The 22,096-nt window shown below is 41.5% G+C and overlaps 1 protein-coding gene across 6 annotated transcripts in view; it reads left to right on the top strand.

The window, feature by feature from the left end:
* Positions 1–16,729, top strand: part of RNF152 (ring finger protein 152) — an 85,468-nt gene extending 68,739 nt beyond the window's left edge. For all 6 annotated transcript variants that reach the window (XM_082641173.1, XM_082641175.1, XM_082641174.1 and 3 more), the window contains one exon: positions 8,694–16,729. In XM_082641173.1, the coding sequence (XP_082497299.1) occupies positions 8,844–9,455 (612 nt within the window). In that variant the 5' untranslated portion in view covers positions 8,694–8,843 and the 3' untranslated portion in view covers positions 9,456–16,729. The remainder of the gene's footprint in view (positions 1–8,693) is intronic.
* The last annotated feature ends 5,367 nt before the right edge of the window (positions 16,730–22,096 follow it).

Genomic DNA, 22,096 nt, shown 5'->3' with positions numbered 1-22,096 from the left:
CCCCTCTCTCCAGGGAGTCTGGGGACACCTGACAATCCTTTATATCTCTTCTCTACCTTTATAACCATCTGCAACTTTTCTCTTTGCCGTCATTGGGTGATCAGAGCAAGTGAAGGTGAAGCTGTGTGTCTGATTGATTCCAGCATTAACCTTGGCCTCTCTATGAGCCAGACAGTTATGCAAGCTTCTGCTCAAGGGATAGTTGGAACCACCTTCACGTAGTAGCAAGTTTGGATAATGGGAATATCTTGCTTGAGCTGAGAGGGTTATTGATTAAACATAAATAGTTATTCCTTTGATAGTTGCTGCAAATTGAGGTTGTGGCTGTTTCTTTTAGGGTGTTAGCTCTCTTTAGACTCATTCATTAAACCTAAGGCCTAAAGGAAGAAGCTTCTAATATGTAAGATGCTTCCCATTTATTTTAGATGCCCACTGTCTCATGTAAGCCTGCATGAGATCATTGACAGTTAATATGTATAAATGATCTGTCAGATGTAATGACTATAGAACAAACAGCCTGACAGCTCTGTCATGTTGTTGAAAACCCAGGAGTGTGGTTAGCAGTTACTTAGGTCATAGAACTATTTTTACTAGAAGGGACTCTAGGGCATCATCTAGTCCAGTGTCCTTGTAGGTGAGGACACTGCAGCGAATGGAGAGGTGATTTGCCTAAGGTAACCCAACTACTTATAGGCAGAATTAGAGCTAAAATCCTTACCTCCTGATTCCTGATAGTAATGATTATCTGATAGATATTAAAACGAGCAAACCAACAAAAACCAGTGGTTATTATCAGTCGTGGCAATAATGAAATTTGGCTTTAATTCCTAAAAATGTCTTGGTTCCAATATACTTTGATTTTAAATATTCATCACCAAGCTGTGGCTAGGTCAAATGCATTAATCTTTTCCCTACCTTGACTTAATTGAAATGCTCCTATGTAAGTACATCTCTGGAAACTGTGGTTCGGTTTCAGCTGCTTGGTTAGTTGCATTTTTGCAGCGAAAAGATTGGCACGTGCAGAGGTATGGTCCCTACTCTGTGGGCAGGTCCATCGGGCTCGTGGTTGTCCCATTGGGCAGTGCTGGCAAGGCTAGCCCTTTGTGTGGCAAGTCCCCAGGCTGACCATGGAGTTCTGGCCTGCTGCTCTTTGCCCATTTAACCAATGACCTCTCTCCCTACCCTGCCTGCGTCTGCTACCGGGGCCAGTCGGCCTCCAACACCGTCACCGTCCTTTGCCCCGTCCCCCTTGGTCACCCAAGACTTGTAAGTAACCATTCTCACTTTCCAGAATTTTTGCATCTTCAAATACACAAACCATGATGCTCATAGGAGAAAACAGGGTAACTGTTTGGGCCCATAGAATTCTCACTTGAGATTTGTCAGAGTCCTGGAATCCACTGCCTTCTCCGTGAAAACAGAGTGTAGTTATACCAATTGGACTTTACACATATTAGGCAACTGTCCTGAAAGGGTTGCTCTCTGCTACCAGAGAACCAAAAGTCAGCCACACATCTTGTCACTGCCAGCCATTCCTATTCTTGCAATTAATCGGAGTGTTTGTCAAGATCCAATATAACTAAATGGTCTTGCCAGCTGACATGCCAGATTAAATGGAATTGTAATTAATTTCTTCAATCTCAATTCAAATATTTGCATTTTCTTGAAAAATTAAGTAAATGACCTGCGTCAGAAAGACATGCTATTTTAAGAGAATAAGAAGAGCAGTATAGTAACTAGTTTAGTCTCTGACTTAGAGATTTTTCTCAACACAACCATTGAATTTAAGATCCTTGTGTAGACCATCAAATGGAATAATTCAAGGTCAGGCACATGTAATTAATATCAGTTCGTGTCACAAGTGGGGAGAGGCTTCATAGTTGATGTCACAGACGCGGATCTAAATCAGAACTATGAAGAGTCTTTATAGTATAAACAGAGTAAAACTACCTACATTATAGTCAGCAGGTTTCATATTCAAGAATTTCATATCCAAGGATACAGAGGGCCAGCTGTCCTAGGCCATTTTAAATAAGGGGCTTGAGCATCCTTGGATTTTGGTATTCGAGAGGGGATCCTGGAACCAATCCCCCACAGATACCAAGGGACAACTGGATATATTTCATCAGCTTTTCTATCCTCATGTGCCCAGACTTCTAAAAACAACTGGTACAATAAAAATTCAGTGTTGGAGACCTTTGCTTTTTTACCACCCACTAAATTCATGGGAGCACTTTATCACACCCACACCTTTAATAAAAATGCTTATAATTATACAGTTTTTAAAAAAGAAGAAATTTTATTTTATGAAAATATATCGATGTTGTAAAGCAACAAATGTCCATTGCCCCTAAACAACAATTACAATATACACACCCCTCTGGTTTTGGCATTTTCCCTCCAAGTCACACCTTCCTCCATTTATACAAATCTCAGTTTTTTAGACTATTTTAAAACCAGGGCATGCATTAGTATTGAGTTCAGTGATGATTCAAAGCCTTTAATTTGTATATTGTACAATTGACATTATTTATGAAACTACTGTTTTTTTAAATTTTAAAGTAATTTTTTAAGAAGATGTGGTAGGAGTTTATTAATTAACTTATTTATTTTTGCTGTGTTGGGTCTTCGTTTCTATGCGAGGGCTTTCTCTAGTTGTGGCAAGCGGGGGCCACTCTTCATCGCGGTGCGCGAGCCTCTCACTATCACAGCCTCTCTTTTTGCGGAGCACAGGCTCCAGATGCGCAGGCTCAGTAGTTGTGGCTCATGGGCCTAGTTGCTCTGTGGCATGTGGGATCCTCCCAGACCAGGGCTCGAACCCGTGTGCCCTGCATTAGCAGGCCAATTCTCAACCACTGCACCACCAGGGAAGCCCTAAAGTAATTTTTAATTAAGGTAATATATATTGTCTTTTTTTTTTTTTTTTTTTTTTTTTGGCCGTGCTGTGCAGCACGCGGGGATCTTAGTTCCCCTACCAGGGATTGAATCCATGCCCCCTGCAGTGGAAGCTTGGAGCCCTAACCTCTGAACCACCAGGGAATTCCTGAAACTACTATTTTATGAAGATACGTTTGAACATAAATTCTAGATCATAAGCCACAGTTAGTTTGAGAATGTCCTCCCTTAGCTGCTATTCCCCTTTTTGTAGTCTGTTTTTTTTTAATTAATTTTTACTTTAGGTTCTTTCAAAATAAACTGTTAAAACTCGTTCCAGTATATTTCAGTTTACACCTGTTCTTATGCGTTCTACCAAAATACTCTTTTCTTTTGAATTTGAGTACTTACTTTGAGCATCATGTCTTGCTCCTGTAAGGAAACTAACTCCAAAGACAGGTCTCTAAAGCAGTTGCCAGTGTGTGCTTGTGTATCCTGTGTTTGACTAGGAACTCCGAGTTTCTTTTTTAGCTTACGTGGACCTTGTTTCTTCTGTAGTTGACTCATATCTTTTGAGTTTATGATGAAAGGGAGAAAGAAGATTCATCATTACCTTTGGTCCAGAGCCTCATAAATTTTCTTCTCTTTACCTAAATTGTCATCATCATTTACTAATTATGCTACAGGAAATAAACTGGAGTTCAGTATGGGCAGAATCAGAGAGCTGCCCTGCTGTCAAAATGACTTGAGTGGCTGAGCACAGAAGATAGGAACTGTTTTCCCCTTCTGCCTTTGTGTTCAGCCTGTCTTGTAAGGCCTACACTTACTTGGATAGAGTTGAAAATTGTGTTGTATAATCTAATTTTAAGGGAACTCAACACCAATTAAGTGAACATTACTTGGAACATAAATTCATGAATAAAATTGCATGTTGGTTTTGTTGAAAAATGATGGTGTGGCAGGTCTTGGGGCAGGGCCAAGAGGAGTGCTTGCCTTCCTCCTCCCAAGCTGTTGCACACGGCCATACTTTAAGAGCCAGGAAGCGCCTCTGGGTAGACCACACTCGGCACCGTGTGGAGTCCAAGTCAGAAGGAAGGAGGGATTAGCACCAGGGCTCCCTGAGCCCTTCTCTACCTGGCAGTGCCTGAACACACTTGACCTTCAGCCACAAACTCCATCACCCCTCATTAGCCAGTGAGGAAGCAGACTCTAGAAGCTTTAGGACTTGTTCCAGTGGCACCGCTGATGGTGACAAAACAGGGATTTGACCCAAGATTCTTTGAAGCCAAAGCCCCTATTCTTCCCACTCTGCTAAGCTGTTTCCCACATTTTTCTATGGAAGCAAGGTAATTAATGCGGCAGTAGAGAAAGGTAAGAAAGGAACTGGTGGTCACTGTTTCTGTATTGGTGTCACAAAGTATTTTTTTGTTCCCAGCTCTCTTTACATAGAAGGTGGTTGCCCTGAGTGCCATTGTTAAGGACAGCTTTCTCCAAATTCATAAAATGGCAGGAATCTGTGCTTTTCTTTTTTGTACCCCTCCCCAATGTTTTTTTAATTGAAGTATAGTTGATTTACAATGTTGTGTTAGTTTCAGGTGTACATCAAAGTGATTCAGATATATATACATATATACATACTTTTTTTTTGCAGATTCTTTTGCATTATACTTTATTACAAGGTATTGAGTCTAGTTCCCTGTGCTATATAGTAGTTCCTTGTTTATTTTATATATAGTAGTTTGTGTCTGCTAACCCCAAACTCCTAATTTATCCCTCCCCATCTCTTTCCCCTTTGGTAACCATAAGTTTGTTTTCTATGTCTGTGAGTCTGTTTCTGTTTTGTAAATAAGTTCATTTGTATCATTTTTTTAGATTCCACATGTAAGTGATATCATATTTTATTTGTCTTAATCTGTCTGAGTTACTTTGCTTAGTATGATAATCTCTAGGTCCATCCATGTTGCTGCAAATAGCATTATTTCATTCTTTTTTATGGCTAAGTAATATCCCACTGTATACATGTACCACGTCTTCTTTATCCATTCATCTGTCAGTGGGCATTTAGGTTGCTTCCATGTCTTGGCTACCGTATACCCCTCCCCAATTTTGTCATTTCTGCCACCCTAGTTCATTATGATCAATCTCTGTCCCCACCTCCATTTAACATTCACATCTTCCTATGATTTATAATATTATGGCCTGCTCTCTGTCAGTGGGCTTTAACAGTGAGGATAGATAAGAGCATTGGTCAAGATTCACCAGCAAACCCTGTGTTTGGTTTTTATTTTCTAAGAAAAAAGAAATGCAGTACCTTGGGTATAAAATTAGAAGAATTCCACCCTCACTGCTGACACTTTGGGGATTTCTGCTTCCGTTCCACATTCCCCACCTCAGTGTCCGTACACTTTTTCCTTTCTGAGCTTCAGACACTACCTTCTGCTCGGACCTGTGGCTGGCAGACACCGTATTGAACAGCACAGACCAGACCATCCGGCTGTGAGCGCCCTAACTTGCTTGCTCTGCCCGTCTTTTCTCAAATTTCTCTGCTCTGGAAAGAAAAAGAACTGTTGCTCGATGCTCTTTCCTCTAAGCTATGATCCTATCGCCTGACGACACTCCGCATCACAGGGAACTCCAGCATCCCGCCAGCCTCCATCATACCCCTGGTCCCCTGCTGAAGTCACACCCCCAAAATGCTAGTGACCTCCTGGTCGCCACACCTCAAGGTCTGTTCTCAGCGCCCACTGCTCATAGCCCTTTGCTGCCTGGAACTCTTCCATCTGGGGTATGTGCTGGGAGGGGTTCCTGGGTTTCCGCCTATGTCTGCCTCTATTCTTCCTTTTAGCCAGGCTTAACGATAAGTGCTGCCTAGGGGTCTCTCTCTGCTCTGCCTTGTCTGTCTCTGGTTGATATCTGTGCTCCGGAGATGCCACCGAGATCTCTCAGATCTGGTTCTGACTTTGCTCTGCAATATCACAACGCAGAGTACTAACCACTTTGCGATCACGGTGCACCATAGTCCCTGTGGCCGCTCTGCCATATCAGATCCATATATTCAGCTTTCTTTTGACTCTTCAACATCTTCCTGGATAACTGATTTCTTTTATCTTCCTAGCCCCTCAAATGGAATGCGGCCCAAACAGAACTCATTATCTTTTTCTTTGCCATCCCTATTTCTTTTAATAATAATACCAGCCTCCCCTCAAGACTTGACCTTGGACTTCTTCCCCCTTACAGCCTCATTGTCACATGTGGCCAGATCCCACTTGACCCCTGTAGGACCTGTCAGCACTTTTCAGCTCTTCATTCTCATCACCACTATTGACTTCAGCTACTCATTATCTCTCGTCTAATATTATAATAGCTTCCCAGCAGGCCTTTCCAGTCTATCCTGAATATAGCTACCTGATGAATCATTCTCATATTCTTAACCTTTCTGATGTTTTTCCATTGCTCACTAGAAAGTCCCACATCCTTGGCACTCGAGGCTGTCCACGGTCTGTGGTCTGTGGTCTGTGGCCTGTGCCTGGGTCTGATCACCTCTCCCATTCCTGTGGGCCCTGCTCTCCCTGGCTGGGCCTGTGGGAGGGTGCTTGCCAGTTCTGTGAGAATTCTGTTTCTTTAAAAGGCATCTGTATCAAAGACCTAAACTTACAAGCTAAAACTGTAAAACTCTTAGAGATGGCATCTATAAGTTACTCTTGTATTAGAAAAAATCTTCTAGCCAGTGCCACAGCTAGAGTATAAAAATAATTCTGTAATTGCTCACCCCTTTTCCTTTGCTCATGCTGATTTCTGAACTTGAAAATAACCTGTCCCTGATTTTACATGTCTGAATCCTCTCCCTAATCCAGATTCTTCACTGAGCCTTCCTTTATTCCTCCAGCTCCAATAAGGCATGCATCACTGTATTTCTATTATAACTATTTACTCGCATAACTATTTAAGTACCTCCAGGCTGGGAGTTTCTTATGAGTGGTGACGAGGTCTTTGTTACAAGGGACAAAAATAAATATCATAATGCTTGACACATGGTAAATATTCAATGAGAATTTGAATGAATAAATGAATAGAAGAGAATATATATTCACTAGTTCATTCTTGCCTAACTTTAAATTGCTTAAGAGTGGTATTTCGGTCTGATTCATCTTAATATCCTACCATGGCTAGCTTTGTGCATAACAGATACTCAGTAGATATTTCTTTTTTATTTTTATTTCCTTTTTCAGCTTTATTGAGGTATAATTGGCATATTAAATTGTAAGACATGTAAAGTTGACATCACAGTAATCTGAAATATGTCCACATTGTGAAAGGGTGCCATCTCACATATTTATCTTTTTTTTTTTTTTTTTTTTTTTTTTGGTGAGAACATTTAAGTTCTACGGTTAGCAAATTTCAATTATTCCATAACTATTTCTTGAATTAGTGGATAGATGAGTAGTTGATAATATTAATAATATGAGCTTTCTGAATGCTATGTTACTATATTTTTACTTTCAGTAATTTGAGTTCTCTTACTACAGCTAAAATATTTTTAAATGTTTCTCTTTTGATTGTCAACATTAATTTTTATCAGTGATTATTTTTGACTTTTTCTGCATGTTTAATTTTGATTTTAACAAATCGTAATCATTGGGGAGGGGTGCATTCTTCATTTTACAAAGGAAATTGGAAAGAAAAAGAAGGTTCACTTTTTAAGAAAAATGTGAAGGAGGTTTTCTGTGTTATTAGCTCCTGCTTCTGGGTGTAGGTGGGGTTCTAGGACTGACAATTATTTCTACAATAGTGGTTGAATAGTTCTTTCCAGAGGCATCATGGCTCCATCTAGAGACACATAATTTGGATGCTTTTAATAGGAAGCAGAGTTGGGCAGCCTTTATTAGAACACTTGGCGGGGAGGGGGGCGGGGACGGGGTGGTCCTTAAACTCCAGTTAAGTTGAACTAAGTTATTCTGCCTCCTGTCAATACCAGAAGGCTAACATTCCTCCTTCTTCTTCTCCTCCTCCTCCTTTTTTTTTTTCTGGTGAGGCTGCCTTACCAGTCTTCTCTGACAATAATGCTTGATTATGATCAGTGAATTAACAGTATTTGCTTTTGGTCACGTTAATTGATGCAAGCCCAAATAATAATGAAATTAAAAGAACTGACTGAAATGTAGTAGTGATCCTGTGTATTCTTGTGACCCCTACTGCATAAAGGTTCACTGTTGTTATTTGGGGGTTATTTTGTTTTTGTCTCTTTTTAAAACCAACTGACAAGAATTGCCTTGGTTCAGGTGATTTGGTGGAAAAGATAACAGATGCCTGCATGTGCTTCTTTGGTGGCATCATTTTAATTACCTGTGAGAGAGGAACAGTCCTAACCCATATCAAGTGAGCGAGCTAGTTACATGAAATACCTGGATTTTTAAAGTTGCCCGTATCTGGCAATGAATACTTACAGGAAGATAAGTAGAGTCAGAAAAAGAAGGTCAGAGGATCTAAGGAAAGAAATTTACTTTTACGAAATGCTACAAACTTATTGGGAACGAGAGAATTTCTGCAGTGTATTTGGAAGAACAATCCAGAAGAACAATAAAACAGAAAGAGCAGACTCCCTCTGTATACCCCATAGAGATATTTGTTTCTTCAGAAATAAGCAAAGTATTCACGGAGACAACTCATCACTGTCCACTGGACGTTACGGGACTCCTACAGTCTCACAAGTGGGAAACTTTACCCTTTTGACCTGGTGTCAAGACTTTTGAGCAGCTGTATAAATCCATCTCAACTTGTTTGAAGTAATTAAGTTGGTTTGCATTTTTTGTCTCCTTCAGAAATGAACACGCCTGAGTATGCTAGATGCCTGTGAACTCCCCGATCCCCCGGCGACTTTGGAAAGACTGCAAGAAAGAAGGTGGCGGAGTGGTGGACTCTGAGAACAAGCTCCTCCCCGTCGGCCTTGGCCTTCCTGCCCACAGTCCACCATGGAGACGCTCTCCCAAGAGTCTTTGCTGGAATGTCAGATCTGCTTCAATTACTACAGCCCCCGGCGAAGGCCCAAGTTGCTGGATTGCAAACACACGTGCTGCTCGGTGTGCCTTCAGCAGATGAGGACGAGCCAGAAGGACGTGAGGTGCCCCTGGTGCCGGGGCATCACCAAGCTGCCCCCGGGCTTCTCCGTGTCCCAGCTCCCGGACGACCCCGAGGTCCTTGCCGTCATCGCCATCCCGCACGCCTCCGAGCACACCCCAGTCTTCATCAAACTTCCGAGCAATGGCTGCTACATGCTGCCCCTGCCCATCTCCAAGGAGCGAGCGCTGCTGCCCGGAGACATGGGCTGCCGTCTGCTGCCCGGGAGCCAGCAGAAGTCCGTCACCGTGGTGACCATCCCGGCAGAGCAGCAGCCTCTGCAGGGCGGGGCTCCGCCCGAGGCGTTGGAGGAGGAGCCAGCCAGGCGGGGCGCGGTGAAAAGCTCCACGTGGTCCGGGGTGTGCACTGTGATCTTGGTGGCCTGCGTGCTGGTCTTCCTTCTCGGCATCGTGCTCCACAACATGTCCTGCATTTCTAAGCGCTTCACTGTGATATCCTGTGGCTGAAGAGGGCCGCGGGGAAGTCTCTTGTGGGTGCCAACTAGCGGTTGAGCAGGTGTTGGTGATGGATCACGGTGAGGAGATGGGGGGCCACGCTGACCATTGGGTGCCGAGTGCTGGCCTCTGGGCTGCCACTTGATTAACCCAAGACAGACACGAAGGGTAGGGTGTGAGGTGTCAGCAAGATACCAGGCAGAGCGCTCTGATTATTGGTGGCAACAGCTTCCAAGACGATCGCATGCATCCTCCTAATCATGTATTAAATGGACTGTAATTATGATTTCTCAAAATCATGTTGCCAGATAGACCTATTCTACTTAGATGTTAAACTGTGGAAGTGCATACAATGTGATCTTCTCTAAATGTGGTAGATTAAAACAAAGATGCTATGTATACAAGTAGAATTAAATCTGAGAATCCATGTAAAAATTCAGTGATAACATGCAGTGCTGGTTTCTTTCCTTTTTAAAAAAATGAAACCCAGTCTTCATTTAGTTGCTAAGGCCTTTTATACTTTTTGAATGGCACCCAAATTAAAATAAGTTAAGTGGACAGTTGTTTTTTCAGGAAGATATTTGAACAAGTGTTTCCAGTGTGTTGTGTTTTGTCACGTACCTCCATTTTTCTTCCCTTGTAATTAGAGCTCGCTATGTGTTTATTAAACGGAAAGCCCAACAGGGGAGCAATAAACTGAGTAATAATGAGAAATGCCTAATCCCACAGGAAACCTACATGCCAATTTTTCGCAAGCCATCTCACAAAATAAGAATTTTAAATGTAAATATTGTGTATTTGTGTGTGGGTGTGGGTGTGTGTGTAATTTGATTTACCTCAGGTTTTGAATCTTTTCAGAAGAATCCCGGGAGTAAGACTTTGTGGGCATGAGTGAGTCCGGGGTCTGAAATGATGGCCACCTCAAGGGCACCGGTACCTACCCAGCGAGGGGTCACAGACCCGTCACTTCCAAACTTGCTCCTCTTCTGTGTATTCAAGTCCTGTATTCTGTAACGCACTAAGGGAGAGTGACAGAAGAGTCTGTCTTTTCTCCCAGTTTTGATGTATTGTAACAGCCATGAGTGTTGGTAAACAATAACAAACTTGGACTGGCATTTTAAGACGGTCCATGATTATTTTTTGAAAGAGATTTCTCCATGAGAGTTAAATCATTTTGAATTCCCGTTTCCTCTTGTTGGTATAAGTGAGACTATCTCTTGTATTTCAAAATATGTTTTCATTCAGAAAAATGGCAAGGTGAGCTAGCATCTCACATTCCCAGTTTAAGTGGACCAGTTCATCGTAAATTCTCAGACGTTCTTAAATGTGTAATGGCCTACAGATGCTCATGAAGAAAGATCTGCTGGTCTTAAATGATAAATTTCTCTCCCTGAATGTGTGTGCGTTCAGACATAGCTGTGAGCTTTACAGTTCTCTTCTAGTTTCTCTTACGAAATTCATGAAGCAAGTGGTATGTGCCAAGGTCCCCACTCATAAATATGTCTGTTTATGTTCCATTGAATCCCTGAAAATGGGGACAGAAAAGTAAGGCTAGAAAAAGCCCTTAAGACTGAGATAATTTAATTTACTTATATGCTAACTGTTACCTTCAAGCAGCACAAAATATGCACATTAAAGTGATGGAATTAATGAGATAAAATGACAATATAATGAATAGAATCCCAAGCTAACCCTGTTCATTGACATGAGGATTTGGTATAAAAATATGAACATGGGTTTTTCAAATCTTTCAAATTTGTCATTAGACCTTTAGGAAATGTATTTGAAAGCTCAAACTAGAAATTAGGTTAAAATGCCATTTTATTGTGTAAGCTATTGGGCATTATACAACAAATAATCTAGGATTTATTTGGTATTAATAATTTAGGTATCACATTAGCTGAATGCTATCCTCTATTATGTAACCTAATATACTGTTGGGTTAGTTTCAATTTCTCAGACTCTCCCAGGCTGCCGTGATGCATGTCTGACCTAATTTCTATTCCTCTTGGGGAAAAAACCCCACAGAAATGTTACATTAAGAATTCTACATTTCAAATGGACTTTACCCTTGCAATATTCAGTCATGCCATTTTCAAATTAATTTTGTGAATGATGTCTACACATGTTTATGTCCGGTATGAAATGACCAGCCCTGGAGTGTAGTGTGTGATAGAATTCTACATGGTCTGTGGGTTATATATAGACACTAATATATGTGATGATACAGTGCCCTGTGTTTCTTAGTGCAAAGCTGTAGAGTACAAATGTCCGTGTACCTTTTACTTAAAAACAACTCTGTGCTAGAGCTGCAATTAAGCAGTGCAAAATTAACCGGCTCTATGATAGATTCTTGACCTTACAATTTAAGGTACAATAACAACCAAAATCAGAATTTTTCGTGTGAGTCTTACTGATGTCAGAACAATTGTTTATGTGGATTCTGCCTGCAGTTATTTATTTGTGTACCTGCTTATCAGGGTGTGCAATCCTGTGCATGCACGCGTGTGTGCGTGCACATGTCTATGTGATGTCTCAGCCTGCCGGATAGGATTTTTATAGGCTTAATGATGTTTAATGTTATTTAGCATCCCGTTGCTCTGGCCTCTTTGGCATTTACCCACGACACTAAAAACTCATCTACCCCATGTGACTCAAGTCCAGTGACACAATCAGCCAGAATTCACAGTTGCACATCAATGAAAAAACTCACAACTGAAAGCACAGAAAGAGCTGAAAGCAACCTCTGGTGGCTTCATTTTGTAGAGGAGTCTGCTGGGGCCCCCAGAGGTGCAAGCCCGTTTGTCATTCTGCAGCAAAAGGGGGACCAGAACTTTGTACTGCACTTTCCTCTTGCTGCTTCCTAGACCTGTCGACCTCTCTGTTGGTCTATGATCTTTTTCAGGGAGGATCAATACCCTTTACTAACTCAACTATTAAGTTTTTTGTTTTTGTAGATTTATATATTCACTTTAGTTAGCATCTACCTCTCTGGGAAATGAAAGGAGGGTTGATTTAGGGATGAGTATAGACAGTTAAAGAGAACCATGTGATCTGAATTTTTTTAATTGCAAAACATTTGTTCCCCCCTCCCACTTGAGCTATAAAGGACAGTGAGTGTTGTGTAAATAGTAAACTATAAGAAGCATGAATTTTCATCTTAATGATCTTGACATAAGCAAGAGAATGCCGAGTATGCTAAGTAGAGCCAAGTATGCGATCAAAAAGCATTGTCTTTGGAACATTTTTGTATAATGACCTGGGGCATAAGTTGTGAGAAGGCAAATGCATTCTCAGGTCCAGTCATACTTTATGATCAGAAAGCTATAAGGCATTTCCTTTAGGAATATAATGAAGTTTAATCTTGCACATGACTTGAGTGGGTCCCTTGAAGGTTAAAACCGTGTGCTGGTGCAACCTTGGGATCTTCTAGATTGACGCTGTTCAATAGAACTTTCTGTGATGATGGAAATGTTCTATAACTTAGGCTGTCCAACACAGTAGCCACATTGGGTGTTGGGCAACTGAAATGGGATTAGTCTGAGTGAGGAACTGGATTTTGTATTTTATTTAATTTAAAGTTATTTAAATAGATGCCACTCACATGTGGCTAGTGACTATTATATTGGACAGTGCACTTCTGGAGGGTTGTGCAATGGAATCTAGCATCAAAATATTAATGGAGTAAAGAGAGTAAGGCGAAGAAGACAGTTTTTGGTTTAGTAACATGCAGTTGGCTTAAAAATGTATGATCTCAAGTATGACAGTAAAAATGCATCAATTGCTCTTCAGGGTTATTAGATACTCTGGGCCAAGGAATAATCAGTGAAGCTTAAAGAGTGCTCAATAAAGCCCCCTTTTCTGGGATCATTAGCTGCATGTGAATCTATTGTCAAAAATAGTAGTTAGACAGTAGCTCTAAAACGTTTGACTTGCATGACCTGTACTGTGAAATTGTGTCTTGTGACCAAAAAGTAAATGTTACAGAAAAAAAAAAAAAAAGCCTAATGAAATCCCTCTTCACTTTCAGGGTCTTACCCAAACGCCATCATTGCATTAGTAAGGTATGAAATAAAAGAGCAAGCATGTTTTGCAGTGTTCACGGGGAGTGTTTTTGTTTGCCCTTGAAGTCTGCCAGCTCGTCATTGTATTTGAGGTGGGCATAGGTGGGCATCATTTTTCAGATGCCAGACAAAAACATAGGTACTATTTTTAGAGTGAGATTTGACATTGTTTTCGTCCTGTTTGTTTTTTTTTAGTTATCACTGAAAGAATCGAAGATTTGAAGCCTTGCACAAAGACACTTTGTTTTACATTAAAAAAAAAATGCCCATGGAATTTAAAGCCTTGAAGGTTATTAAAGTTACTAAAATTGCTTTTTAAGTGAATAAAGGGAAGCAGAAAATTCAATTTGAAATATATTTTCATAGAAAGATCAGACTCTTCCTGATAGTACAGTATTTATTCCAGTCTAGATTTGGTTTTATAGAGTTCTCATAGTTTTATTTGAAAAGCTATGCTGTGTCTAAATTGGTTAGTCTGCTTTTCATTGTCCAAAAATACTGTAAACCAAATGCATTTGCTTCAATTCAGCAGAATTGGGTTGATTTTTTTTTTTTTAATAGAGAACTCATCAATGGGCAGGACTCTTTAGTTCATCCTTGAAAATGATTAAAAAAATTTTTGCCCAATGATAGTTTTTCTTTAGACTTATGAGGAAATTAGAGGTCCAAAGGTTATTGGTATGAGAGGAGTGATATGCCACTGGTTTGAATTACTATCTCCTCTTAGAAAAATGTTGCTGCCAACTAGTCAGCATTTTCACACAAGTGTCATCAGTCAGTCAATCTGTCATCCTTGACCTAGAAGGAGAAGCTGTTCCTTACCATTTCCACCATTCTCAGTAAAACATTGCCCACAAAGTAATCCTTACTGAAAGAGAAACTCCAAAGAAGAATAAGTCAAGATAATTCAGCAACTGTTTTGAAAGTGGTAGTCTATTTCAAAAGTGATGACAAGTTGCTGAATTTTGTTAAACATGAAAGTCTTCTCAAAAAATAAGTGGAAATTCAAGCCATCGATTTTCCTGACACAATTGATTCACTGTATATAGATATAAATATATATATGTAGACACACGATTTAGCTATAACTGAAGCTAAAAAGATCAAGTAAAATGTTTTCCAATGTGGGTTATATAATGGTGAATTTAGATGTTACTTTCTCAACAAATGTTATAGGCTGCATCCATTTTGTCAAACCAGCTATCTTTGGAAGTGTCTGTATAACTAAGCTCTTGAGACTTTTCAAATATATGAAGAGGTGGGTTCTACCATATACATTTTGTTGGAAAGCCATTGATCATTAAAGAATATTAGTGGGTGGGGCATTTAATTTCTGTCTTCCAAATGACTTATTTTTTGGCTCTGCTCAAGTTGAGGGTAGAGCTCCATTATTCTCGAACTCTTGCAATATGGCTCCGATTTTTCTGCACAAGTTTCCTTGCACAGTCGGGCCAATTGTTTTTTTTTCAGGGTTCACTGCCTGGGGTACCCCACTATATACAATCTCACTTATGATGTAGTGGTGCTTAAAAACACTCATCTCATTAGCTGGACTTTATTATTCTAGTCTACGGTTTTTGATACTATTCATATTATGATCTTTTTAGAGACAATCAGTAATATTTGGGGCAAAGAACTGTGGGGTCTCTTGAAGTCTGCAACAGCATGTATTTTCTTTGTTTTTCTGGGGGATGTTCTCTTATGGCTGTCCCGTTCTTCTAGAACGCTGCTCTAAATTCATCTCCATGGGATGTAGGGCTAGTAGCCCGTGTGAAAGCCTTCTGTGGTCTCCCTGGGGTATGTTAATTGGATAATTCTAGCAAGAGTTTTCCAAAGGGAAGCTCAGCTTTTAATTTGACATTTGCTTTTTGAGTATCCAGAGGTAGATGGTTGGATGTGATGGTTGTGAAGGAGCGTGGGCTGTAAGAAGGAGGAAATAGATGAGGCAGATGCCCCTTAAAGGGGAACAAGTTGAGATATTTAAGTCATCCCTATTTAAAAAGTGGGAGGACACAATTGTTGGTGTCTTACCCTGTGCTTCAGAAAATTCCTGGTTGGATTTTCCTGGCTGAGAGAAAACCCAGCTCTCAAGTAGATACTGTATGGTAGAGGTGGAGACGTGGCATTGGGTCTATGGCAACAGATAGGAAGATATCCCCAGAGAGTGAGAAAACACTTGCATAAAGGGAGGGAAATCCGTAATGAGGTGATAACTCCTGAACAAAGTAGATAGAAGATGAAGGTCAATCGTGGCAGAAACCAGCTGAAGAAAGAAACCCAGGACAACTGGGAATAACTTAGCCAAGCACAATTTGTCATTCCAGTATGGCCCACCAAATTCAATTCAGGATGTTTAAACTGAGGACAAACAGGGAATATGATCAGCTGAAGAGAGGGTCCAAGGAGGCCCTATTGGGTGTTAGCACACAAGACAATTTCAGAACCTGCTCTGCAGCTGGTTGCTGAGTCATTGCAGACAAACTCTAATGACATCCTCTTAACCATGGAATGCAATGCCCGTGCCTGTGGATGTATCCTGACTTGAGTAGGTTAAGACTATTGGGAAGACTCATTCAGAATATTTCCGTTTCTATCCAGGTTGTGGTCATTTATTATATTTTTTATTCCACCACTTGTTCCTGTTTCGCTCCCTTGGCAGATGCAGGTGGGGAGACTGGTTTCAGCTTGGGGTGGTTACAAACTCCCAACATACGCCATGCAGCTGCTGCACAGGGTCCCTGCCATTTGGATGGCTCCACTGGTGGGTTCCCTGGCCCTCTTGATAACTAGTATTCCAGTCAAATGGCTAGATTAATGCTGCTCAGAGGCTGTTAACTTAAGTCCTTGACATGTTTCATTTACAATTATGTGGATTATTTATTTTAGAATCTTTTCTTTTAAAGGGCCAAATAGCCCTACAGATAAATGAGCTGCTGGACTGGGTAGAAAATATTGTCCAAATGTTGCCAAATATTGACTTCGTTAGGGGGATATCAAGCTGCTGTTTATAAATCTGAATGTCTTAAAAGCATTCTTGCTTGCTCTTTCTGTTGTAGGTGGTGTCTTAGCAAGTTCTGAGTTTTTCCAATGAACCCGATTTTAATATATGGTATTTTTGTATGCCAATCTGATGTCTTGTCCTTTGTATATGTGGTAATGTTGATTTTATGACTACTGTTAAAACACATTTGTTATGATTAAAATTCATAAAATGATTTCAAATAGACTCGTGTTGGTTTTTCCCCCCCCACCCCATGAAGAGAAAAAAATTGGATGGAATTTTCATCATCAGAGACTCTAATAATTTTAATAGACTTGGGTCATAAAGCAACAAGCTGCTTCTGAGCCAAGGATTTTAAGTGGAGTTGACCTTCAAGTGGCTCCTCTGAGAAGACAAAGAACACATTTGTAATGGGTAAGTCCAAGCGTGCTTTTGCAGTTTGGGTTTTTGTGGCTTCTGGTGGCCCCAACTTTATCCTCTACCATTTAGAAATGATGCTGTGTGGACCATCTCTAAGTACCTTGTGCAAAAGAATTTCTCAGGTCCCTGTGTAGTGAGAAGTACCATGACCTGGCCTCTTGGCCTTGCGTCTGGAAAAGAATCTTTTAACAAATGTTTTTATCAGCGGAACAGAGGGTGTTGGGGCAGCCTTTTTGGATAAAAGCATTCTGCCTTTCAATAACTTGGGATCACATCAGCGAATTGCATTTCAGTTGAACAGGTGCCCTAATTTAGCAATGATTGGATATGCATGAACGCTAGTGTTACTGTGCTCGGGCTCTCGCTGGGAAGTTAAAAAAATAATCCCTGTAGTTTTAAACATGAGAGGTTACTGTGCTTCAATACTCATTTCCTGTACCAAAAAAACAGGCCCTTTTTAGGGAGTCCAGATTTTTGAAAGTGTGAAATTTATTTAGTATATTTTAGGATTTCTGGTGTGGATTTCCCTGATCTCAAATAGAGAGGGGGTGTGTGTGTGTGTGCGTGTGTGTGTGTGTGTGTGTGTGTGTGTGCTGGGGGTCCAGGGAGGGATTCCTTACTGTTAGAGCCGAGCTTTTCTGTCAGCTAGAGGAAGAGTTGACTCGAAGAAGGCATTTAAGGCATTTAAATGGTCTTAGCTCCTCCAGGAGCTTAGCCAGGACTGGATCCCATGTATAGTTTGATCTCGAGGCTTCTCTAGACTGAATGGGGGCCAGGGCGAAGGAGAAAGAAATCACGGGAGAGCTCTACACACCAGTCTTGCCTGGGGATAACCCACGTTGGCAACCTCTTCAGATGACGCTGTTTGGATGGCACAGGTGGTCTGCTTGTGGCGCAGGACTGGAAGGAGAGGGTGAGCCTGTGCCAGCTCCAAGCTCTTTGCCGTTCTGGCCCCTCCCTGCAAAGGGGGGGCTGAGTGTGAGTAGTTGAAGGTCCCATGGGGATGGTGCAGGGTGCACACATAGGGAGTGGAGCCAGGTCCGGTGTCCACTGCACCCCACCGTCACCCTCAAGCCTTACATACATACCCCTCCAAATACCAGCCAAATTTCCTGAGATGAAAGCCTGTCTATCTGCCAATGCGTTGTCTTTCTTAATGCTTTTGTTTCCAGTGATAATTCTGGGAAGAGAAACCCATGTCCAGTGTCCACCACGTAGCTGCAGGCTGGGGTAAATGGTGGCCCGGGAGGGGGTGGGGAGAAGGAACTGATCCAAAAATTAGACTGAGCCTCTGCTTTTCTTTATATAAGTTTGAAAACTTTTGCACAATTTTACTTGACCCAGGGAGTGATACAGCTGTAATTGGGTTCGGTCTCTCTCATTCGCCAAACCTACTGCTCCCTGCATTCGCATCTCTCTTCACACTATTAGACTTGATAAATGATTGTTTTCATTTTTTAAAAATTAATTAATTTATTTATTTTTGGCCGTGTTGGGTCTTCGTTGCTGCACGCGGGCTTTCTCTAGTTGTGGCGAGCGAGGGCTACTCTTCCTTGCGGTGCACGGGCTTCTCATTGCGGTGGCTTCTCTTGTGGAGCACGGGCTCCAGGCACGCGGGCTTCAGTAGTTGTGACTCAGGGGCCGTACAGCACAGGTTCGGTAGTTGTGGCGCACGGGTTTAGTTGCTCCGTGGCATGTGGGATCTTCCCGGACCAGAACCCGTGTCCCCTGCATTGGCAGGCAGATTCTTAACCACTGTGCCACCAGGGAAGTCCCAATGTTTGTTTGTTTGTTTTTTTGCGGTACGCGGGCCTCTCACTGTCGTGGCCTCTCCCGTTGCGGAGAACAGGCTCCGGACGCGCAGGTTCAGCGGCCATGGCTCACGGGCCCAGCCGCTCCGCGGCATGTGGGATCCTCCCAGACCGGGGCACGAACATGTGTCCCCTGCATCGGTAGGCGGACTCTCAACCACTGCACCACCAGGGAAGCCCCCCAATGTTTGTTTTTATTATCATTATTATTCACAGGAGTAAGTGGATGTATAGATGTACCTGTGTGCATGCATGCCTGTGTGTGTACATGCATGCCTGTGTGTGTGTACACACATATATATGAATATTTCATAGACTCTTGGTATCGTTTTTTTTTTAAAGGTTGAAAGAGTGAAGATCTTTCGAGAAAGATCAAAGTAGAGAAAAGTACTCAGATTTGGCTACAAAGAAAGGCTAGTCTGGGTAGAATCATGAGAGAAATTAGGGAGAAGGAAGCTCCCCTGCAATCCCTCGTTCCTTTGCTCAGAGCTGCCACTGACTGATCGCCACGCACTGGGGCTGCTGAGACAAACAAGGTGGAAACGGGCCCTGCCCTCGTGAACCTCACAAGCTTGTAGCGAAGACAGGCATTAATAAATAACGTTCATGTCCAGTGCAAATGTACATGCTGTAACAGGGAAGCAGGTGGGCTGACCTGGTAGGTTCATGGTAGGGGATGTAGTCAGAAAAGCCTCTCTGGAGGAAGTGTCTTCTAAGATAAGATCTGAAGGATAAATTGGTGTCAGTGAGGACCATTTGTGGAAACACTTTCAAGAAGGGACAATAAGGGACAAAGGAGGTATGAGGGTTTTTATGGAGACAGAGTTGGCTTTTCCTGTTAGGCCCCCTGCCATTCATGCATTGCCTTGTGTCGTGTTACACTGTGATTGATGATATTTAGGTAGGACTCCCCAGTCCCCGAGAAGGTCCACAAAGGACCATTTGACAAAAGCACAGCTATGGGGTCCATTTCACTGGTAGATATTTTCATCTGTCATCACCATGTGGAACGGTCTCCACAGTGGACATTTCACCTCCTTGTGCCCACATAACACGCAGTTATTTTCTTCTGCCTTCGCCATGTTCAGAAGAAGAGGACATGGAATCTTATGTCCCGATCCTTATTCGTTTCAGAATCAGACAGATTCAGAGCCCGATATTGACAACCTGTCTAAAGTAAGTGTTGAGAAAAGCATTTCCCAAGTTATATTTTGAGAGATTAGTAGGTGTTATATGAAAAATGTTTTATGATTTGAATAAACTGGGAAAATACTGGGTTAAGCACGGTTTTTTTTTAACTGTAGAACTTATCAGAGACTTTAATATGTGTATTAGTTCTCTAGAGAAACAGAACCAGTAGAGGGTGTGTGTGTGTGTGTGTGTGTGTGTGTGTGTGTTTGTATTCTCTCTCTCGATATAGACCCTTGAACAGCACAGGGGTTAGGGGCACTGACTCCCCACTCGGTTAAAAATCTGCCTATAACTTTACAGTTGGCCCTCCATATCTGCAGTTTTCCCATCTGTGGGTTTAACCAACCCTGGATCACTGGATCACGTAGTACCGTACTACACATTTATTGAAAAAAATCTGTGTATAAGTCGAAACACTTGCAGTTCAAACATATAAGTGTGTATGCATCTACATGAGATCTCTCTCTCTCTGTATATATATACACACATAGAGAGAGTGTATATATACATATATCTATGCATATAGATTATATATACAGATATACATAGTATGTACACATATCTGCAAGTATGTATGTACCATCTAGATAGAGATTTATTTTAAGGAATTGTAGAGGCTATGGCAAGTCCCTAATCTTCAGAGCAGGCTGCAGACCCAGGGAAGAGTTGATGGTGCAGCTTGAGTCCAAAGGCTGCCTTCTGGCAGAATTCCCTCCTCCTCAGGGGAGGTCAGTCTTTTTTCTCTTAAGATCATCAACTGATTGAATGGGCCCACCCACATTACAGGGAACAGTCTGCTTTACTCAAAGTTTACTGATTTAAATGTTAATGTCATATAAAAAATACTTCCACAGCAACATCCAGACCAATGTTTGATCACATACTTGGTTATCGTGACCTACCCTAGTTGGCACATAAAATTAACTATCATAATATGCTCAAGAGCCTTGCAAATCTGTCAAAGGGGAGCACAATGCACATCACTTTCCCCCAACTTATCTGAGTAAAAAACTCATTGTTTGCAGAATACCTATTAACATCTGGTAGAACACAGTTTGGGGAATATTGACCTTGAAAATGATTCACAATTGTGACTTACTCCACATCATCAAAATCTGGCCTCCAAAGTGCATTAAGTGCTTATTATTATGTAATAAAATTAAACCATTAGCTCATGTTTGCTTTTTTATTTTAAATCAATGTCATGCAAATGTAAAAATAACCCAGTACCTGTATTAGAGTTACATTGATGGTATACTGTGAGCAGTTTGCATGCTGAAATTCCACGTACTGCCCACATTACCAATGAAATGGTAGCTTTTGGGATATGCGGGGTGGTTGGAGCTCTCTTCTTTTCAGATCTCATCACTTCCTGGACTTAGATTCTTGCTATTGCTGTGGGGAATAGTTTGCTTCCTCCATCCTGTCCAACAATGAAATGTTCTCACATTAGCAAATCACGGGGGGTGGAGGGGAGTATGTATACATCTGCTGTAGTAATAAGGGTATGGATGATTCATACTTGAACACGTTGCATAGAGACCAGAGAGGTTTTGGAAAATTATAGCCTAAAAATTTATAAATATTCATTACTACATACTGTGGGGTTAAAAACAACCCACAACAAACTAAATTGATAATGATGAGCAAAACCAACAATAATTTGCTATTAAGAAGCAAGAAGAGCAGCAATTAAAGAACATGATCATTCAAGGCAGTGCTGATCGTGAATACGGATCCTCCCCCAAACTGTAGGAATTCAGCTGTTTGCATATGCACGTGTGCAGTAGGAGCCTTGCAATGTTAATAAAACACGGAATTAGCAAAAAACTAAATTGGAGGCAGACGTAAACTCTCTCAGCTCTCAAACGCACTGTTTAGTTTAAAAATACTGAACTTAGCAAAACATATGTAGTCAGTTATTAATGAGTTGATCTCATTGAGGCAGGTAAGAAAAAGTGTTGGGATTGGAGAGCATGCCCGCAGCGGGCAGAGGCCCACATACCTTGAGAGCTACTGCACAGAGAATTAGGCGAACAAAGGAATTTACAACCATATACAAAACACATAAATTAAAAAGAAATCCTTGGCTTCCCAGGTGGCGCAGTGGTTGCGAGTCTGCCTGCTGATGCAGGGGACACAGGTTCGAGCCCCAGTCCGGGAAGA

This window comes from Mesoplodon mirus, assembly GCF_964341445.2.
Source record: "Mesoplodon mirus genome assembly, chromosome: 13".
Classification (NCBI taxonomy): domain Eukaryota; kingdom Metazoa; phylum Chordata; class Mammalia; order Artiodactyla; family Ziphiidae; genus Mesoplodon; species Mesoplodon mirus.
This window is presented reverse-complemented; position numbering and strand designations above follow the sequence as displayed.